The sequence below is a fragment of the Mytilus edulis genome, chromosome 9 (assembly GCF_963676685.1).
Source record: "Mytilus edulis chromosome 9, xbMytEdul2.2, whole genome shotgun sequence".
NCBI classification, from domain to species: domain Eukaryota; kingdom Metazoa; phylum Mollusca; class Bivalvia; order Mytilida; family Mytilidae; genus Mytilus; species Mytilus edulis.
The window spans coordinates 1,609,079-1,632,112 of record NC_092352.1 but is presented as its reverse complement, the minus strand read 5'-3'; the positions used below and the strand labels follow the sequence as shown (position 1 = coordinate 1,632,112).

The 23,034-nt window shown below is 34.3% G+C and overlaps 2 protein-coding genes across 2 annotated transcripts; one reads left to right on the top strand and one right to left on the bottom strand.

Moving 5' to 3' along the window:
- Positions 1-2,367: 2,367 nt before the first annotated feature.
- Positions 2,368-10,950, bottom strand: LOC139487439 (uncharacterized). The gene is made up of 8 exons (XM_071272219.1): positions 10,862-10,950; positions 9,465-9,524; positions 7,283-7,477; positions 6,521-6,691; positions 5,722-5,877; positions 5,281-5,317; positions 4,758-4,868; positions 2,368-3,947 (listed from the first exon to the last, which is right to left on the bottom strand). Exons 1-8 carry the CDS (start codon positions 10,941-10,943, stop codon positions 2,438-2,440), a joined length of 2,322 nt encoding a protein of 773 aa, XP_071128320.1. The 5' UTR covers positions 10,944-10,950; the 3' UTR covers positions 2,368-2,437.
- Positions 10,951-13,165: 2,215 nt separating this feature from the next.
- Positions 13,166-21,074, top strand: LOC139487437 (uncharacterized). Its single transcript, XM_071272218.1, has 6 exons — positions 13,166-13,304; positions 15,801-15,875; positions 16,615-16,698; positions 17,211-17,258; positions 17,807-17,872; positions 18,992-21,074. The coding sequence occupies exons 2-6, from the start codon at positions 15,821-15,823 to the stop codon at positions 20,998-21,000; spliced, it is 2,262 nt and encodes a 753-aa protein (XP_071128319.1). The 5' UTR covers positions 13,166-13,304; positions 15,801-15,820; the 3' UTR covers positions 21,001-21,074.
- The last annotated feature ends 1,960 nt before the right edge of the window (positions 21,075-23,034 follow it).

The window sequence follows — 23,034 nt, the reverse complement described above, 5'->3', positions numbered from 1 at the left end:
ATATGACAGTTGTCCGTTCGTTTGGTGGTTTTATTAATATTTGATTTTACCATTTTATTAGGGACACTTTTTTTTTTATAAATTTCCTGTTTACAAAACTTTGAATTTGTCGAAAAACTAAGGATTTTCTTATCCCAGGCATAGATTACTTTAGCCGTATTTGGCTATTTTTGATTTGAGCGTCACTGATGAGTCTTATGTAGACGAAACGCGCGTCTGGCGTACTAAATTATAATCCTGGTACCTTTGATAACTATTTGGCACAACTTTTTGGAATTTGGATCCTCATTGCTCTTCAACTTCGTACTTGTTTGGCTTTATAAATATTTTGATATGAGCGTCACTGATGAGTCTTGTGTAGACGAAACGCGCGTCTGGTGTACTAAATTATAATCCTGGTACCTTTGATAACTATTTACAGTCATAATAGGTAAAAATGCCAAACATTGAGGTTCATCAGTTAATATTGTTATATCATCTTAATCGCATCAAACAAACAAATATGACAACAAAGAAAAACAAACATAGACACTCTATAGACAAAACACATAATCCTGGTACCTTTTATAACTATAGGCAAAAATGAAAGACAAGAATAAAAAAAATTACAATAGCAAAAAATTGAAAACAAATCGTTTAATAATTTCTTGCGTCCGAAACGCTTTTCAAAATTGCAAAAGGGAGGAATTTATAAAAGTGGGACGAGAAATAACAGAGGTAAATATCGAACCACGCCAAAAGGACTTAACATTAAAAGTGAAAAAAATATACAAAGACATCTAATGAACACTATCACACGCTAAAAAGATGATAAACAACGTCGGTACCTAGAATATATACTTCTTGGTATTTTCCATGAATCTTTGAAAATAAGGACGAGACGTTTTGACATAACTTTTGCTCATCAACCTTCTTCTCATATACTGGTGACGTTTATAAAGCCTAAACAGCGGTTGCAAGCTCTGGAATACCGATTCATCATCAATGAGTTTGGAAATACTATGAAGTAAGTATATTTCTGTTACGGTGTTTGAAGATCAATTCGTTTTTCATAGATTCTGGTACAGATAATAAACTTTTATTTCTGGAGGATAAATAAATGGAACCCATTCAAAAAAAGGTTTGAACATGATTAATGCATCAATGGTATGATACTTAACGGGAGGATTTGTACTTGACTTTGATGTGACGAATCAGTTTAATTGAGGTCTGGGGCTGGCATGTCAGTGAATGGTAATAGTCCTTTGTTCATTGATGTCTCATTGTCATTTTGCTTAGTTTCTTTTGATACCTATTCTGACAATGGACTCGGACTTCCGTTTAACTGAGTTTTACTGTGTATTGCTATGTGTTTCTTTATTCTACAGTGGCTAGAGGTATAAGGAGTAGGTTGAAGACCTATTGGTGGCCTTCGGTTGTTGTCTGCTCTTTGGTCGGGTTGTTGTCCCATTTCCATTCTCAATTTTATCTGAATGTGAAATTAAATTATCTGGCTTCTTTGATCTTCTTGTATTTGACAAGTTTCTATAGAAACTTCGACTCCATGAGTGGTCGGCAAGAAGAAGTGCACAGTTAGTTCCCATATGAATGCAAACATTTTCTGAAAAAGACAGCCTCCAAATTTAACAAATATATTTTCAATAAGAGACTCCAGCATACCTATCACTAGTTCCTCCGTGTAGCTTGATTTACCTTTTTGTTAACTATTAACAACATTTATCTGCAAAATATTACTTGGAGAAAAAAATCTTGTCGAATCTTCAAACGTTTTAAATCAATTTTTTCAAGTTCAAATTCATTCACATAAAATATGAATATACAAATATACAAAGAAAAACTATTATTCCTTTGTTTAAATTTTTTTTTTTTTTTTTTTTATAAATTTCCTGTTTACAAAACTAGGATTTTTCGAAAAATTCTGGATTTTCTTATCCCAGCAATAGATTACCTGAGTTGTGCTTGGCACAACTTTTTTGGAATTTTGGGTCCTAACTGCTTTTTAACTTTGTACTTGTTTGGCCTTATATTTTTTTTTATCTGAGCGTCACTGATGAGTCTTATGTCGACGAAACGCGCGTCTGGCGTATTAAATTATAATCCTGGTACCTTTGATAACTACTTATACCTTGAAACATTAAAACAGTTCCAACAGCAATTGCTTATTCTTGTAAAGAAACAATACTTTTTTTCAAAGAAACCAGTTTTATAATTGTACGTCAAACGCACGTTTCGTACCAAATTCTTCAGTAACGCTGAGATAAAAATAAAAGTTAAAAAAAGTCCAAACAAAGTACTGAGTTAAAGAGCATTAAGGTAAAACATAGAAGATAATTTTAAAATTTGATGGTGTTTTTATAATCAAACAACTTTAAATATAGTTTTTCTTTATTAGTATAAAAATCTAATTGGTATAAAAAGGTTGAAATTTTGCTCAGTATCAGCATGACTGGAAACTAGATGCCGTTGGAATGCACGTTGAGGAAGCTGTAAAACTGGTACAATGCAAAGCCCGCAATACTGCTGGATTCTTCCACACGTGACACAGAAGAAAGTTTTGCCATTTTGTAGAATGAATTTCATACATCCCTTCCATCATGTTACGAGCTAGGACGATCTGACCTACCGACTCCAGGTTATGGAGTGTACTAAGCAAACTTGAATCTACTTTGGCGTTACTGACTTCAGTTGTATTCGGAGTTCCTCGGATGTCATCCAGATCGTATCCCCAGTAGCAGTGTTCCGTTGGAAGTAAATTATCAGCAATAAATCTCACAGTTTGGTATTTGTTTCGGAAAACGCTTCCTCGAACTTGTCTGTGAATTTTACAAATGGCCTCATGATTATGAACTGCAGTTTTTATGGCGTTACCAATCAAACTTAACTCATTGCTACTGCATACTGGGACATTCATGTAGTTGTGAACTGTTGTCAGACCACGACGGATTTGATCGAGGTTTTGACCCCAGTAACACGATTTTGTGGGTAGTACAGATTTAGATATAAACTTCAGAAGATCAAAAAGATTGCTAAACATTTTCTTTGTTCTGACTGGCATACTTCTTTTAATAAATCTGAATATCACCACCGGATCTTGATTCTGTTGTTTTACCTTCCTATTGATTTCATCTAGAAACGCTTTTGTCTCTTTAACTTCTACTATTTTAAGTTTAAGGGAATCAACATTGCCCGATAATTTGTTTACAATTGGTTGTAAATAGTGTTGCTGAAGAGTTTTTAAGTTACTTGGATTAGAAAGAGCTACAATAGCAGGATTGCTGCATCTGTTATGTGAGTGACCGTAGGTACGCACGATAAAAAAGTTTAGTAAACGGAATGTGAACTCATACTGTTTCCCTTTACCTGATAGTTCCTCAAGATACTTGACGACATATTGACAGAATTTATTTTGAAATGATTTCATATCGTTGAAGGCGCGATCAAGTTTAGTCCTGGCTCTAATAAGGACGTTTTTGTTACTCTGCAATTGATTTCTTACTTTCTTCTCATCTAAGACACTTGAAACTACATCTACGATGCCAAAGGCAAATGATAGAACAGCACCGATGCCAGACATTGCTAGCGCCATTGAAGTGGCACTTTCTGCGACAAGTGCTGGCATAGCCATTAAGACCTCCATGGGAAGCATAGCGACGTCATTACCGGCTGCAGACAATACACTGGATAACCAATCGTCATAGTGAGATAAAAAATTGTTCAGTTGAGGAAAATCATGTTTCGTTGAGCTGTAAGTTTGCACTAAGCTAGACAAACTTATATTTAGGGTTGTGTGTAACTCTGGTATTTTTATTATTCTCTCTTGAATTATTTGAATTTGGTCATGTATTTTATCTACTACTGATTCAAACTCCTTTGGCTGTCCGTATAATGTCAGGAATCTCTCCTTGTCCTTTTTTAAGGATGGTAAAAGATGGTTCTTGATTTCATTTCTACAGTAAAAAGCAATTAGTAGTATCAAATATTACTGTGAATTCATTTAAAATAGTTTTATCAACCTTACAATAATCGTTACTGAATATTATAATTAACAGAAGTGTTTGTCAGGACTATTATTTTGTTTTATAATAAATTATGGATGTTGCATAATTTCAAATTAAATGTCAATATCTACCTATTTTTAAAAAATATTTCCTGAAATTTGTGTAATTTAACGAAACAGTATTTTATCTTTACCAAAATCTACATTTTTACATCTTTATATATCATGTATATATACCAATAATAGTATTTCCGTATACAAAGTCCCCTTTAAGATATGATATAACAAATGAAAGCAACACATCATAAATTGCATGCGTCCGAGGCGCTTTATTTTGGTTTATCACCATCAGGAACGCTCAAAGCCGAATATTGCAAAGCCAAAATTGTTCACTAACAGTTGATGAACTATATGACCAAAAAGGGCCTATACAAAAATAGCAAATTACATAAGTACAACTTTCATAAGGGGGATCTTTATGATTTATAAAGTTCTAATTGAAAATTGTAGAAGGTTTTGGTATAAATCATGTCAGTACCGAAGATCTGACTGCTGAGCTGATGATACCATCTGGAACTGCAAAGTTTCGATCCAGCCCTGTAAAAACTGAAAACAACACGCTATTATTGAATGCTTCTGATGCGTCTAACATATTGCTTTCTCACATGCCATTTATCGTTATTCCTCCATATGAAAAACAAGGTCCTTAATCAAAATTGTATCCGAAGTAAAACCCTGTATTCTCTTTTAAGATTGTTACCTCATGGAACAAACACTTGGATAATACAGACATCCCTTTTTAGACTGTACTACATGTAACGTAGTTGTTGTCGCAGCGGTTATTACAGATACAGCAGCGAATATAGCCATACTAGAAATAAATATAGAATAAATATTGATACACGGTATAATGGAATAATGTTGTCAACTACAGATACAGCAGTGAATATAGCCATACTAGAACACATAAAGAATAAATATTGATACTTGGAATAATGGAATGTTGTTGTCAACTTCAGACTATATCAGCGAAAATAGCCATGCTAGAAAAGTATGAAATATATATAAATAAGGTTATTCTGGGACATGCAAACTTTTTGCAAATGTTCCTTTAAGTGCAGAGATTGTGCTAGTTTCCATCGTATACATGAGCTGCGGCATATTTTTTTTTAATGTTAAGTGAACTATAAGGTTTTATGTCAAACTGAAGAAGACAAGGTATTACTATATTTGTGAATTGCTTAATTTTTGTGGCCAGGTAAAACATAAGAATGGCTACTTACAAGATAAATCTCTTTACTCTCACTCCTGGTAAATGATCTAAACAATGAAGATTTAATAAAGACAAAATAAATGTATGTATCAAAATGGCGGTGGAAATCTTTCAGTTTAAAAGTGATATTTCAAAAACATTTATATTTGCTTCATATTATGTCAAATATACAAATTTGTTTAAATAGTGCACTAATTAATAGATGGTTTCTTGTCATATGAAGGAAACATTCACATTGAGTAGAGGAAGTGAAATGTACGTGAGTGAACAAATACATTAAAAGTAGTAAAATGTAACCACTTGTAGAAGTTATACGGGGAGGTAAATCAACAGCAAAATATGTTTTCTCTAAAAACATGTTCCTTTCTATACTGGACAACAAACCACCATGCTATTTACAGTTGACTGACACAAAGCGCCGTAAAAAAAGGTGTACTGCAATACTACATACCTTTTACACATTCCAAGCGAAAAGTTTCGTCCAGCTCCCATGTAATATCCGTTCCATTTTTGTTTGGTATCAACATTCCTGGAACACCATCTCCGGGGAATGAGGCATTTATTGGTTGAATCATAGATACAAAACTGCCATTGATAGTTGATTTTCCTATTAAAATAATACATAAATGTAAGATATCATCTCTCCAAAAACTATTGGACTTAGGAACCTACCAAATCAAACTTATCGGATTTGTACTACTATGAACAGCACGACGGGTTTAAATAATTGTCAGCCGACTATTGGAATGGATAATTTACGGCGTATATATCTACAAATTGATACGATATTCCCGTGCTTGTATTCCTGTCATGCTTTTCTTGATAGAGGATTGCTGCTCTGAAGGAAGCTATTAACTTTGAGTTCCAAATGGTTGAAAAAAGTTGAAATCATCTCTTCGTATATTTTACGGACGCCATCACGATTTGGTTCACTTCCCTTTTCACCTACCGAATAAGACAATTTACCGGATTTGTAATAACATGAGCAACACGACAGGTGCCACATGTGGAGCAGGATCTGCTTACCCTCCCAGAGCACCTGAGATCACCCCCAGTTTTTTGTGTTGCTCAGTCTTTGGTTTTCTATGTTGTGTCTGGTGTAATTTTTTTTGTCTGTTTGTCTTTTTATGTTATAGCCATGGCGTTGTCATTTTATTTTCGATCTATGAATTTTACTGTCCCTCTTGTATCTTTCACCCCTTGTTTATGCTAATTTACTGAATATTTAATAAACTGATAAAATAACATACCAATTGTCCATGCATTCAGTTTTGGTACAAAGAAAACCTCGGTTTCATTGTCGTTTATAGATTTATATCTTGTTGCTAATCCTGCCTCTGGTCCTTGTCTAGTGAACTTTGCTAGGGTGACACCTTTAGGGTAGTTTTTACCTCCGGTAAGCCTTAGTGTGTCGCATGCACCTGTTGATATATGTAGTACAGTAAACTGATAAAACTATGTTGCGTAACACAAAATACAGATACTTAAAAAACACCAAAAAACAACTAAACAAACAAACATACATAAAGAATTTATAAAATAATAATAATTGTAAAATTATTGTAAACATAATAGTACCAGTAGTGATAATGATAATAATAATATTGATAGTCATACTACTACAAATTATAATTGATTAATGGATAGATGGATCGATTGATTGATGGTTGGATTGATAAGATGATTGATTAATTGATGGAAGGATTAATTGATTGGTGGATTGATTGATTGATGGATTAAATAATGGATTGATTGATTAATTGATTTGTAGATGGAAGGATTATTTGATTGATTGATTGATTGATTGATTGGTGATGATGATGATGATGATGATGATGATGATGATGATGATGATGATGATGATGATGATGATGATGATGATGATGATGATGATGATGATGATGATGATGATGATGATGATGATGATGATGATGATGATGATGATGATGATGATGATGATGATGATGATGATGATGATGATGATGATGATGATGATGATGATGATACCGTACCACAGGATACTATGTTGTCGTCAATACTAATGTTTTGTTGGCACATCTGGAGAGAGAAATAGCAAGAGGAACGATATTGTCCCCCTTGGTCATCACAAACCATTCCACCCTCGTCAGTACACCCGGCACTACTACTGGCACACACACATTCCGTCCCATCAAACTCTTCCCAGGGACTACAAGTGTCAGGAGCATCTGTTTAATAAATAATATAATAATTCATCTACAGTAAATTTGTATAAAATAAAGCAGTACTGAGTATAGTATAAGAAGATGTGGTATGAGTGCAAATCAGACAACTCTTCGTCCAAGTCACAATTTGTAAAAGTATGCACCTGTTGATATATGTAGTACAGTAAACTGATAGGTCAAAGTATGGTCTTCAACAAAGAGTTTTGGCTTACAACGAACAACAAGCTACAAAGGGCCACAAAAATGACTAGTATTAAAAACTATTCAAACGGGAAAACAGCGGTTTAATTTATATAAAAAACGAGAAACGAACCACATCAACAAACGACATCCACTGAACACCAGTAATGTAGTATTTATTTTATTATACTAACACAAAAGATAAAAAAAAAAAAAAGAATTTAAAAAAATCATCACAATTGAATTCTTTTTATTAACATGGCTGTATTCATTCCAATACTGTCTAGAAAAATGTAAAATATTTTTTCCAATCCCCATGAATTCATTTTTTTATATACTGTCCATTGTATAATAAATGTCGGGAATCATTGTTTGCACAAGCTCATGAGCACTGCCAAAATTTTAATAACTTAGACTGCAAATCAAAATGTTTATGGTTAATGACCACTGAGGATCAACATATACTTAAAAAGTTAAGTGTTTTTCTTATCCAGAGTTTTGAATTGAGATCCACAAATTTTGTTAATGGCTAAATCTCTTTTAGTTTATCCATATATATATATTTTAAATTCAAAAATTAAATTTAAATACACATTTCTCTATCTATGTGTATGCATATTCTATTTAAGAAATAATTCATGGGGGCTTGAATATATCGTTATTTTACCACGGGTTGGCCCTTTATGACAAATATTTTACCCTGAGCGATAGCGAGGGGTAAAATATCGGCATAAAGGGACAACCCGTGGTAAAATCTAGATATATTCAAGCCCCCCTGAATTATTTCGATTCTAATAGGACAAATACGGCAATTGTTTTGGATCGAAGCGCTCTAGGTGGAGGCCATTTTTTGCCGTTCTCATAAATTAACGCACTTTTAGATTGGCGTAAAAAACCCGGAGCAAACAGAAAAAGTGACATGCTCAAACTATTCACAAAACTTATTTAGATAGATTTGGATGAATTTTAATGATAATTAACTGAAATGTCTTCTATGTATAAAAAAATGGGCTTATACCACATTTTAGCATCGTTTGTTGACGTTTCCTTGTTGTGATGATTTTCGGTATCAGAAGCGTGTATTTTCCCGTAAAATGCTTAAATTATAACGTCATCATTCTATGACGTCGGGTACTTCATTCATAAAAAAAACATATGACGTGGGAGTACGATCGGAACAGCCAATGCAATATATTCATATTTTACCACGGGTGTGTACTCAAAGCGTTTGAAGGACGTCATGTTAGAATAATATGTAAATGCTTATATATGCATTAATAAACTGCAGTCAAATCTCTAAGGTGCTTATCTTATTCTTGCAAATGTGAAAGAAATATAATTATATACATAAATATCTAGTAATTGGTTGTTGTGTGTACATGGGAGAAAAATACCCCTATATCTATTACTTTCTCTTCCATGTGCATGCAATAACTGTTCAGTGTTCTATTGTCGTGTATTTCATTTTATTATTTCATTGTTATAACACAAATCATTGTAATCAGTGATTGTATGAAATTTAAAACCCACAAGGGTCCATAATTGGATTAATAAAGTATTCTTATTCTTATTCTTATAGTAATATGTTAGCAAAAGCTGGATAATATTCAGATTGGATATTTCATTATTTTCGCTGCAACTAATAAGATGATAGCAGTTTAAGTCTAGAATAGTCAACTCCAAAATAACGCGAATGTTACAATGAAGGAATTGCAATAATTTTTTTCAGGGAAAAGCTCTCTCGATATACCCTTGACTTTTACTTGCTTAGAATGGCAAAGTGATACAATATCATAATGTTATTTCTTACCAGCTTGGTCGTAATCTACATGATTTTCATACGAAACACCACTAACAGTTAATGCCACTACTGAAAAATAATGTGGAAAAGGTTAATACTTTAATTTGTTTCCTCGTACTTTATTGCAACTTCAAAATGCACACTACTTTAGTTATCTGGCGACGATACACTGTAAAATATTTTATGAAATACGTACTTGATAAGGCCTTATTTTTTCAGTTGTGAATGTTAATACGCTGTAAATATGAATGCATTAGTAGAAAATAAGCCAAATGAGCGAACAGCAAAACGGAATGTGCGTTCATCTGATAACATAGTATATCATCACTGACGTAGAAAATCAAGAGTAAAACAGTACTTCAAGTTTAAGGATTCTAATCAAGGATTCGGGTAGAAGATATGTAGTTCATGGAGCAAGTATTAGGATAGAATATTTGTTAGCCAGTTCAGGTTTTTTTTCCATATATGAATTACAAGTTTTGAAGATCGCCATATATTGTGCAGACAAATGTCTTTGGATTGTTTTACTTTTAAAATTCATGTAATTTTTATGCATATTCAAACATACAAACAAAAACAGTTACTAGCAACAAAAGTCAACACACTAATGTGATAGATTTGTATTTTTTAAAATTACCACCAGAAGTTAAAATAAAAGCAGCAGTTCTATAAACGCAAGCCAATACAACACTACGTTAGATATTTCTTACTTACCAACAGAATAATCACAACCCAATACAACACTACTTTAGACGTTTCCTACTTACCGAAAAAAATGTTCAAAATCCAATACGTGTCCCTTTCAAACTTACCAGCTGGGTGTTCAAATAAAATCAGTACTATTAACACAAGCCAGTACGTGTTCCTTTCAAACTTACCAGCTGGGTGTTCAAATAAAATCAGTACTATTAACACAAGCCAGTACGTGTTCCTTTCAAACTTACCAGCTGGGTGTTCAAATAAAATCAGTACTATTAACACAAGCCAGTACGTGTTCCTTTCAAACTTACCAGCTGGGTGTTCAAATAAAATCAGTACTATTAACACAAGCCAGTACGTGTTCCTTTCAAACTTACCAGCTGGGTGTTCAAATAAAATCAGTACTATTAACACAAGCCAGTACGTGTTCCTTTCAAACTTACCAGCTGGGTGTTCAAATAAAATCAGTAATATTAACACAAGCCAGTACGTGTTCCTTTCAAACGTACCAGCTGGGTGTTCAAATAAAATTAGTACTATTAACACAAGCCAATACGTGTTCCTTTCAAACTTACCAGCTGGGTGTTTAAATAAAATTAGTACTATTAACACAAGCCAGTACGTGTGCCTTTCAAATTTGCCAGCTGGGTGTTCAAATAAAATTAGTACTATTAACACAAGCCAATACGTGTTCCTTTCAAACTTACCAGCTGGGTGTTCAAATAAAATCAGTACTATTAACACAAGCCAGTACGACAATGTTACAGATTTCTTTATATTTTTATCCATGATGCTAAATCATCATTGTGACAAAAGGAAACATTAAACAAAAAGTTTTATGATAAAATATGGAACACATTTGGGTTTCCTAGAGGATTAGATATGTGGGAGCGATGTTTCGGAATGGCAGGTGGATTTCATTTTTTCTATTTTGTTGTTACGTTACAAACATTTAAATAACATATATCTGTCGCTCGCTTGTCTTTTTTTGAAAACAAGGTGAAGTGAATTTTACTTTAGAAATGTTTTAGTTTTATGACAACAGTTGACCTAATTCTTACGTGACATACATGATTTCCACATAGAGCTACAGCGCAGCAACCATGTTGAATTATCGCGTGCTTCAACTAAATCACCACAACGCTAACCTGAATTATGTAAATTTTCCCTGTTACTTTAATATGAAACGTATGTATGCTTAATACATATATATAATTGAAAGTATTTCAGCTTCCCAAATGTGACCCTTTCAATTATATGTAGCAACATTCCAGCTGCGAATGCATACGGAGTATATGTTCCTGGGCTTGTTTTTCCTATCATGATTTCCTTGATAGAGGGTTGCTGCTTACTAAGAAGCTTTTAAACCAAGAGTTCCATATGGTGAATCATACCTTCGTTAATTTTACAGACGCTATCACGAGTTGGTTGGCCGTTATGATGAAACGGATTAGTTCCTCATATCGTAACTAGAATCCCGTCTTCTTTTCACGAATGTGAACTACTTAATTAGACTTGTTATCTGGTTTTTATTAACATGCGCAACATGACGGGTGCCACATGTGGAGCAGGATCTGATTACCCTTCCGGAGCACCTGATATCACCCCCAGGTTTAAGTAGGGTTCGTGTTGCTTAGTCTTTGGTTTTAAATGTTGTGTTTTGTGTAGTATTGTTTGTTTGTTTGTGCTTTTATTTTTAATCATGGCATTGAAGCTTATAACCAAAGCTATTGATTCACGACATTTTTCACTTTGTAGTTTATGGGGAACACTGAAAATTGTTAAAACATCAATTAAATTGAAAGTCAGATCGATGCATATTTTGAAAAACTGTCGATAAAATGGATTCCACTTATATATTCCGTCTTTAAATGCTTTTTTTTTCATATTACAATTTTCACATAATGAAAGAAATAGTTTGATGAAATCGCTAGATATTTGAGAAGCCATTGTAACAAGGGAAACATTTACATAGTTATTATTAATTTGTTGAATAATACGGTCTATGTAAACTCTGGGCAACTTTTGTTCAGCAAATTTCAACTAGATCAAACAAAACTGAAGTAAACCTTGATATGAACGTAACCGGTTACGGGGTATATATCTCCCATTGATTCAATGTTCCAGTGGTTGCATTTCCTATCATGATTTTCTTGATAGAGGGTTGCTACTCACAATGACGCTATTAAACCAAGAATTCCAAATGGTGAAGTTGAGTCATTATATCGTAAATATTGTACGGACGCCATCACGAGCTGGTTGACCGTTATGGAATAACCGTTTCACAGATGATATCAGATATGTTCTTTATGTCGTATCTTCAATCCTTCTCTTTCATGAATGTGACCTCCCGAATTAGACTATTTACCGGATTTGTTATCACATAAGCAACATGACGGGTGTCACACGTGGAGTATTCTTTAGTTTTCTATGTTGTGTCATGTGTACTATTGTTTGTCTGTTTGACCTTTTCATTTTTAGCGGCCATGCCGTTGTCAATTTGTTATCAATTTATGAGTTTGATTTCCCTCTAGTGTCTTTCGTCCCTCTTTTACACCAAAACCATTCCAGAATACCTGATAGTTTGAAAACGTCTATAATACGGTTAATCTTCTATATCAGAACAAGAATGTTGAAGCAAAAATAATTCCGTATGAAACCGAAAATATCCAACAGATAAATTATAAATAGAGCATAATATAAAAACGAGGAGATGTGGTATGATTGCCAATGATATAAATATCCACAAGAGTGCATTTGATAAATTAAAGGTCATCAAACGGCCTTCAACAATGAGAACAAACAACTGTATAGTCTGCTTATTTTGCCTGTGAACTTTGAAATTTAGACCGATTAAAATGTGATCAAACAGTTATTTGTAATTCTCAGTCATATTTTGACACATGAAACACCTTATGTAAATACTTTGTAAACAAGAAGTTTCCACTGAAATAATGTTTATAGGTCAGGGTATTAGAATTGACAAAAATATGTATTTATAACACATCTTTATCTAACATTTGAAAAAACCCCAAACATTTCATCCTATTTCTGTGACATATAAAAGCACCTGAAGTAATATATCGGTCGCCAGACTTGGACTACAGAGAATAATAGGGGATATCAAATAGACTTCATGTTAACTTTAAGGTAAGGAGGCATATTATACATAAGAGGAGTTGATGAAGTAATATATACACAATAAACTATTTATGTGCACAGTCTGGAAACAATTCAACTTCCATCAGATATGCTTGTGACATTAAAGTTTCGGAACACAAACCTATTAAAAGTTAAAGACAAATAAAAAATTCTAACGGGATAACCAAAGCCGTACTGTTGCAGGTGAATTTGAAATACTCATACAAAGTTAAAATATATTTCGAAGTTTATGTACTTGAAGATGAGAGGAGAAATACCAAAGGGACATTCGAAGTCATAGATAAATAAAAAAAGACAAAAAGACACTCAGCAGTTTACAAAACACAATCTAGACCAAAACTATCATCTAAATAAAGCAAAATAATACAAATTACCTAATGGCTACAATACGTACTGTTGTTCCCTTAATACTGACGTACTGTATTTCCAACTGCAGTGGGACCGAAGCAGTAGATAAGAAATACTGTCGTGTCGTTCTATTGAAAATGTAGATCAAATTGATATATTATTAACATGCCCGACCGTGAATTAGAGAAGCCAGGGCCGGTTGGACGTTTTAATCCTCATCTTCGAATCCTTCCATAATTCAATCGTCTATCCATCCATTCGTTAATCTAGACAACCATACGTCAATGCGTTATCAATCTTTCAATCCCTATAACCCTCCACAATTCTTTCGCTAATCCATCAATCCGTCAATCTATACAACCATATGTCGATGCGTTGTCAGTCTTTCATACGGTTCATAATTTTTTCGTCTACCAATCTATACAACTATACACCAATGCGTTGTCAGTCCTTCATTCCTCCCTTCATCCCTAGAAAATTCTTCCGTCCTTCCATCCATTCATCAATCTATACGTCAATGCGTTGTCAGTCTTTCAATCCCTCCAGAATTCTTCCGTCTATCCATCCATCCATCCATCCATCCATCTATACAACTATAAGTCAATGCGTTGTTAGTCTTACAATCCCTCCATCCCTCGATAATTCTTTCGTCTATCCATCCATCCATCCATCTATACAACTATAAGTCAATGCGTTGTTAGTCTTACGAATCCTTCCATCCCTCGATAATTCTTTCGTCTATCCATCCATCCATCCATCCATCCATCTATACAACTATAAGTCAATGCGTTGTTAGTCTTACAATCCCTCCATCCCTCGATAATTCTTTCGTCTATCCATCCATCCATCCATCTATACAACTATAAGTCAATGCGTTGTTAGTCTTGCAATCCCTCCATCCCTCGATAATTCTTTCGTCTATCCATCCATCCATCCATCCATCCATCTATACAACTATAAGTCAATGCGTTGTTAGTCTTACAATCCCTCCATCCCTCGATAATTCTTTCGTCTATCCATCCATCCATCCATCCATCTATACAACTATAAGTCAATGCGTTGTTAGTCTTGCAATCCCTCCATCCCTCGATAATTCTTTCGTCTATCCATCCATCCATCCATCCATCTATACAACTATAAGTCAATGCGTTGTTAGTCTTGCAATCCCTCCATCCCTCGATAATTCTTTCGTCTATCCATCCATCCATCCATCCATCTATACAACTATAAGTCAATGCGTTGTTAGTCTTACGAATCCTTCCATCCCTCGATAATTCTTTCGTCTATCCATCCATCCATCCATCCATCTATACAACTATAAGTCAATGCGTTGTTAGTCTTACAATCCCTCCATCCCTCGATAATTCTTTCGTCTATCCATCCATCCATCCATCTATACAACTATAAGTCAATGCGTTGTTAGTCTTGCAATCCCTCCATCCCTCGATAATTCTTTCGTCTATCCATCCATCCATCCATCTATACAACTATAAGTCAATGCGTTGTTAGTCTTGCAATCCCTCCATCCCTCGATAATTCTTTCGTCTATCCATCCATCCATCCATCCATCTATACAACTATAAGTCAATGCGTTGTTAGTCTTACGAATCCTTCCATCCCTCGATAATTCTTTCGTCTATCCATCCATCCATCCATCCATCTATACAACTATAAGTCAATGCGTTGTTAGTCTTACAATCCCTCCATCCCTCGATAATTCTTTCGTCTATCCATCCATCCATCCATCTATACAACTATAAGTCAATGCGTTGTTAGTCTTGCAATCCCTCCATCCCTCGATAATTCTTTCGTCTATCCATCCATCCATCCATCCATCCATCTATACAACTATAAGTCAATGCGTTGTTAGTCTTGTAATCCCTCCATCCCTCGACAATTCTTTCGTCTCTTCATTCATCATTCCATCTATACAACTATACGTAACTGTTTCATTCCCCTTCCGTCTATTTATCTAGGCAATTACTATCAGTTCTCATTCTTATGTTTATATATACCTTAGATTTTGATAATCAATATGTGCGTCCTTTCTTTTTTATTACATTTTTCTTCTGCGTTTTGACTGCCTCAATGAAAAGCATAGGAAACGCTTACACAAATATGTTCTTGAACTTTCAGCTTCCTTCTCCCCAGTTAACATGTTGTCGATTAAAAGGATTGTAGTCATTCTCCTGGCAATCAATTACTGTCGAGGTAAGAAATATTTATATGAGAAGAAACATACACGTGTTTAAATAGATGAAAGAGAACGTGTATAACGAAAAATTTAACAAGATTTGTTGACAAAAAAAGATAATGATGCGCCTTTTATATTTTTTTCTCGAATATCAAAAGTATGCATTTTGTTTTTCTGCATCCTTGATTTAAGTATGGAACATCAAATGGTGCTTTTGTGGTTAGGTTCTTGTCGAGAAGCTCGAAAATTCAAAGGACGCTGTTTTCTTGACTAATCGGTTATTGAGGTTGAAACCCTAATTGTCCTTAAATGGTCACCTGCCAATTAATTCCAAAAAAGATCAAAAGTTTCAACAATCTTCGAAGCACTTAGTATGTCCTACGATAAGGTACAGATTGTCTTAGGTAGATGAGGATACATTAGAAACCTTGCATTATTGATGTTTTTTTCTAAAGTTTTATGAAATTGTTTGGATATTTTCACAAAAAACTGCATATATAAACATGTAAGGTAATGAGATCAACGTTAGAATAGCTTTCTGTTGCTTTAGATATACGTAAAGATACATTTTAGTTGTGCAAAATGCTTAAAAGAGGAAAGAAAGATACCAGAGGGACAGTCAAACTCATATATCGAAAATAAACTGACAACGCCAATGCAAAATGAAATAGACAAACAAAAGTACACACGACACAAAAGTATGGTTACGTTTTAGTACCATTTATATCATTATGAAGCTTATTTATTGTCTTGCAGCTGAACAAAAGTTTCTGAATGATGGAGTCATAAAGAGGATTAAAGACCCAGAACTCAAACATTCATTACCCATAGATGAAAGGGGTGAGTACGGTTAAAATTGTTGAGTTCGTGGTCTATTGGTTAAGACAGATGTCTGCACTGCTACAGGTCCCGAGATCAATTCTAACTCGGGTAACTGGAACTTTGAGTACATCAGAAGGGTGATTTTCAACCTCCAGAATACATCTCTGCTACCCATATCGGAGTTTATACTACGATGAATTTCTTTGGGGGTATCGGTAGGAAAAAGTTGCCCCGGACTTTGATCTGGAGATCAATCTGTTGATATCTATTCAGTTCCCGCCCAGGAGCCCGGTTGCGCTTTCCGTGTTCTTTCCTTACCATAGTAACCTAAATCCCGTTGTCATAGCACTCCCTTTGGGTTGGCGGCGAGAATTGTCATTGTAAACACTTTATTGACACATCTGCATTAATCATATAAGGGAGTGTACACGAATTTTACTGTAATAGTCTTATCACAAAAAGAGCTATCACTCCTTTGTGTTCAGCAAAATATTTATTTAGTCCACAATCTTCATGTTATTCATTTCTAGGTATTGAGCTGTTGCACCGAGAGAAAAGAGGCTGGGGATCAGTTATATGTAAGTAAATACTATGCAAAATTAAGCTTGTAGACTACAACAGAGAGATAAAAGATACCAAAGGAACAATCAAACTCCTAAGACGAAAATGCACTAGCTATAACAAGAAAAGACCAGCAGAAAAACATCAGTATACAAAACACAACATAGATAATTAAACACCGAGCAATAAGAACCTGACGAAAAGTTCCTTTTTATCTAAAAGCTTGGTAAAAATGATACGCTATAATTGAAGACAACTGCTCACCTTTTTGCTGCACATAAGTTTTTTGTATGTTCTCGTGTTGTTCAGTCTTTATAATTTTGTGTTTTTTGACATGCAGTGCTCTGTCTTCCAACTTTTGAGCTTTTCCCTTTTCTTATATATATGCAATTTTGTGATGGTCTCGTTTGAATTGTTTTACTTTTTGTTATGTCGAGGCATTTCAAAAACTATAGTTGTTAACATCAATGTCATTTGGTCTCATGTAATAATACTGTATCTTCTTCCTTGTTTTTTAAACACAATGCGAAACTTTTAAAAAGTTATGAACGTTTTTATCTTGCAGTTTCCGGTGTTTCCATGCTAGTGAAGGCAACGAGCCTCGGTTTGACTCTCGGAAGTGCGCTATCAGGTAAGTAACTTGATACATGGTTCATGTTATAAAATCAGTTAAGAGGAGTTTGTTTTCAGTATTTGTAGGAGTTTGTTAAATATAAGCATCCTGGTTTCTTTGATTTAGTGTTTTCTCTTTCTTGTCGATTTGTAATTTTCTCGAAAAACAACATCTAGAGTGTTCAGAATAAAAAAATGTCGAAGAATTGAAAAATATATTTCGGAAAGGAATGACCTTCAAAATCGTCTTATATGAATCTGACGTTAATTGTCAAAGTCGAACTAAGGATATGATCATAACCGACCTTATGGCATGAAAACTTCTTGTCAATCAAAATCCGAGACCAAACAGTCAGGGGCGTAATTTGAACTGACAACATCAGTGTTCATTGTAGATCAATTGTTTTGACCAGTCGGCTCCCGAGGCCTTAAACAAGCTGTTTACCTCTCTTCATCGAAATGAAACAAATAAACAAACTATAATGCTTAGAGAGTACATACTCATAAGATCTAAATTCAAAAAAAAAGGAGGACATGTAAGTTTCCCCCCTCACCTGCCAGATATTCATATACCTCAACGAAATCATGTACCTCGGCATTCGTCATTTGACGTCAGATCATAATATGTTTTTTTAATAATTTTGGAAATTATGGTGCTAATGGAATACCTATGTTAGTTTATGTTGAACTATTCACAACGTTCTAGAAAAACAGATGCTCTCTAGAACTTACAGTACTGAATTGGCATATTTCTATTGTGTATGACTGTATGTTGACTTATAGATTGGTACCAAGTCAGGAATATGACTTTTGTTTTACTTTCGTTCTGTTGGTTGATATAGTGTAATTTTTATATTGCCACCTATTTAAAACATTATGATTAAGTTAAATATTTGAATTACAGATTAAGAGCAAGTTGCTTTCTTTCGGTATTGTTTTTTTCAATTTAACTTTTTTCAAACGTCCATTAAAAACTCAGACACAATGATTGCATATTGTTTGATGCGCGTTTGGTCTACACAAACTCACAAGTGACGCTCGAATAAAAAAAGTTAAATTAAAAGACCAATAAAGAACGACTGGTATATTATACATTAAACAATATTCTATTTAACCGCTTTTCCCTTATTATTTGTAGAAGGATGCATGTATTATCCAAGTATTTGCAGAAATAAAGATGAAATTGCACGCCTTGACGGGGAAATAAAAACCATGACTAGTAAATATGAAGAAGAATACATGCACAGTAAAGAAAGATATTATAACCTTAAAACGGCCACAACAAATAATGGATATATTGACTATTACATCAATCATACCCTTCAGGCTGTAGAAAACTTACAAGAGATCGAGGAAGATCTGACATTACTATTGGAAATTAAATTACCAAAACTGTCACAAATGGCAGCTGCGACAACTAACGAAACGTACGAACACTATCTTGGACATGCTGTTGGTACCTTAGAATATCGACTTACCGATCTAAAGCAGATGTTACTTGAATATAAAAAGAGTGCTCTTTTGGGTATTGTTGTTCAGTTTGTGATTGAAGCCACTGTTAATAAATTCATCAGTGCAATTCAAACAGCATACAAACAAGTTCTCAGTAGTGAAGACATTCTAGCTAGCACGTCTGAGGAATTGTGGTCAAGAATGGACGGGTCACGAGTAAGAAACACAAATACGAACTTCGGAGTAGTTAAAAAATTGAAAATGGCTCCTAAGGTTTTAAAACAAATGGGAAAAAATTTCGGCGAAAGTCTCCGCAGTTTTGGAAAAAACATAAAAAAATGGACAGCTATCAAAACCTGGAAAGGATTTAAAGGAAAATTGAAGAGCACCTTTAAATCACCATTACAAAAGTTAAAAAATGCGAAAGAATTCTTCTCTCCTTCAAAGAACAAGTTGTTTGTGAAGAACTACCGACTGAGTTGGTCACAGAAAGCAATGATGGGTATCGGCATTATAGCTGATGGTATTTCCACAGCCCTCCAAGTCAAACAATGGAAAGATGTGGCAGACAAGATGGACAAAGCGCGCGAAGATTATCAACACTATCATAATAACTTAACCAATGAACTCGAAACTATTGCAAATGAAACTGTCAAAATGGAAGGTATATGGACAGACGTTGTCCACACGTTCCAACATTTAAGTTTACCGTTTAAACAATTGGTGGAGAACTCAACAAACTTTAGTAACTTTTCTGACGTCATTGGACTTCCTCGCCTTCCGGTCGATACATCTGATCCTTTGTTTACTATCGATTTTAATTCTATAACAAAACAATCTATAAGATCTCAACAAATTAATGTCATAGAATTTTTGAAAAAGGTGAGCAATAACATGACGGAAATTCACGACAAAATGTTAGCGCGAACAGTCCTTTATAACAATACATTAAGTAAGTCGGAAATAGAAGAAACAGTAGGAGATATGCAGTCCGATATTAAAAGTATTTTAAAATTTAGCCCGTCAGGAACGATGCGAACATTTGGCGATTCTTTAACACTAGCCGATACAGTTTGTACAGTCTCTATATTAAGATATGATCTGATAGAGTATGATTATTTCCCAATAGACAGTTTCAGGCCTCGTTGTGATGTCAATGCAACCACGTTTGACCGTTTTAACCGACAAGCTTATGCCAAGAGGAAATCCAAATTGATGCGAGACGTTATAGTTCGTTATGTAAATAGCAGCCAGTTGGAATCCTTATCAATGTTAGTTGATGCTGTACACAACGCGTATTCTGGTGTCGCCGACAAACATATCGCTTCCTTTGGTAAATCAATCACAGAACGAGACGTCATCTGTGTTTTAGTTGATACGTTCACTAATCTGTCCATTTACGATTTTATCAATCTGAGTTCATTACGACCTGATTGTTCGACGGTCAGCACCGGACAGTTTCATAAAGTTCTAGAAGACGGTAAAAAGCTTAGAGACGTTACTTTGGCTGTAAAAGCTGCTCTTGATGGTTGCATTCAATATAAATTTTGTCCATGTTTGTCAACGGTTGCAAGCACCAACCATGTTGCTGAAAAAGACATTGTATATGCCGTACACCATATTGACCCCTCCTGGCAACCAAATAGATCCGCTCAGTTTTGTGGGCCTACAGGATGTGGATGTTCTCACCTTTGATAGAAGGAGTAAGAACACAATGGAATACAGTGACCGAGTAAATTCAATTTTAATTATATCTGAAATTTTAATTTATCTCTGCCGATTTGGAGTCTTTATGTAGTCGGATAAAAACTAGCTTTCGTTTTTATGTTGTACTGTTACAGCACTGTCCCAGGTTAGAAGGAGGGTTGGGATCTCGCTAACATTTTTAACCCCGCCACATTATGTATGCATGTGTCTGTCCCAAGTCAGGAGCCTGTGATTCAGTGGTTGTCGTTTGTTTACGTGTTACATATTCGTTTTTGTTCATGTTTTGTACATAGATTAATCCGTTAATTTTTCTCGTTTGAATTGTTTTACATTGTCATTTCGGGGCTTTATCATGTCTTCTTGTCCTTGATTATTACATCACTGAATTCGAGATATTAACGAAGTACAATAGGTAACTGGGCCAGTATCCCTAATGCGGCTCCCATTGAAGAACACAAAAGTGTGCTGTGAAACACAACTACTAAATTGTTATCAAAGGTACCAGGATTATAATTTAATACGTCAGACACGCGTTTCGTCTACATAAGACTCATCAGTGACGCTCAGATCACAATAGTTAGAAAGCCAAACAAGTGTAAAGTTGAAGAGCATTGAGGACCCAAAATTCCAAAAAGTTGTGCCATATACGGCAAAGGTAATCTATTCCTGGGGTAAGAAAATCTTTAGTTTTTCGAAAAAAAAATTAGTTTTGTCAACAGGAAACTAATCAAAATGACTATATAATTAATATTCATGTCAACACCGAAGTGCTGACTACTGGGCTGATGATACCCTCGGGGACGAAACGTCCATCAGCAGTGGCAACATTCACACCACAAATACTTGATTATACCAAACGGTAGACAAACTAACGTAATTGTTGTTGATTATTCAAAATAGTTCGACAAACTAGACCACCAAAGACACATCATTTAGACTTACATAAATTGGAACTATCGGAGCAAGTAACCACTAATGTCTTTTAACCTAGACAAATGTGAAATTATCCACATTACAAAAAAAAACATAAAACAATCATCTTTAAATACACACTACATGAGTATATATCAAAATTTACCGACAAAGCAAAATATCTTACCATTACAAACGATCTGACATAGAATTCACGTATAAATAACATCACAAATAAAGCAAATGCATCACTAAGACTTATTCAAAGAAACGTAAAAACAAACAGAATAAAAACAAAAGAACTTCCATTCTGTCCCACAATTTACCGTTTTTATTCATTTTCCCCCTGAACAAAAAGGTTATTGAATTCCTTACCATACCAAGTAGATTGTAGTCTGGTGCAAAATCAAATATATATATATATTACTAGAATAAAATCATGTTTTTATCTATGTACAAACAAATTCCAAAAAGATGTTTAAAAATTATTGTAAATATGTTCTGATTTCAATTGTTTTCCCTATATTGTGTGCCTTCTTGTAACCTTCAACAGATTGAAGTTAAAGAAGTATAATGTAGATGTATCTATGGGAGTTTTTGACATATAATACTTACCAATTTTAATAGGAAGGTTATGACACTGATTCTGAACCTTGTCATACTTACAAAAATGTACTCTATCATTATCATTATTTACAATAGACAATTTAGAAAAAAAAAATCATAGATAATTTATATGTCCTCAACTGATCACTAGTTATTTAGTTTCTGCGACAAGTGTTTATAAAATATACACTGAATATACTTTCATATTGCTAACAAGAAAATACTTTAATAAATTACAGATTCTTATGTAACAATGTGTGACAATCCACATTCGGTTAAAAAAAAATAATACAACTTAGCCAGCATTGTTGTTTATTATCTATCAAAGAAATATTTTCAGATAATGCTTCCGACAGTAAATTAAGGTTTTTAAAACAAACAACAACTACAGACTAAACAAAATTTCGACTGAAGAAAGACACACATATCACATGTAGATGTGTTAGACATGTTTGTTAGCGCTGAATCCCCCTAACCTGAACACTTGTTAAACATCAAAACATT

Coding starts and splice junctions, on each gene's coding strand:
- LOC139487439 (XM_071272219.1), bottom strand. CDS start 10,943: ATGGATAAAAATATAAAGAAATCTGTAACATTGTCGTACTGGCTTGTG. Junction 9,525..10,861: donor TTTATTTGAACACCCAGCTG/GTAAGTTTGAAA, acceptor ATTATTTTTCAG/TAGTGGCATTAACTGTTAGT. Junction 7,478..9,464: donor TGTAGATTACGACCAAGCTG/GTAAGAAATAAC, acceptor TTTATTAAACAG/ATGCTCCTGACACTTGTAGT.
- LOC139487437 (XM_071272218.1), top strand. CDS start 15,821: ATGTTGTCGATTAAAAGGATTGTAGTCATTCTCCTGGCAATCAATTAC. Junction 15,876..16,614: donor GGCAATCAATTACTGTCGAG/GTAAGAAATATT, acceptor ATTGTCTTGCAG/CTGAACAAAAGTTTCTGAAT. Junction 17,259..17,806: donor AGGCTGGGGATCAGTTATAT/GTAAGTAAATAC, acceptor TTTATCTTGCAG/TTTCCGGTGTTTCCATGCTA.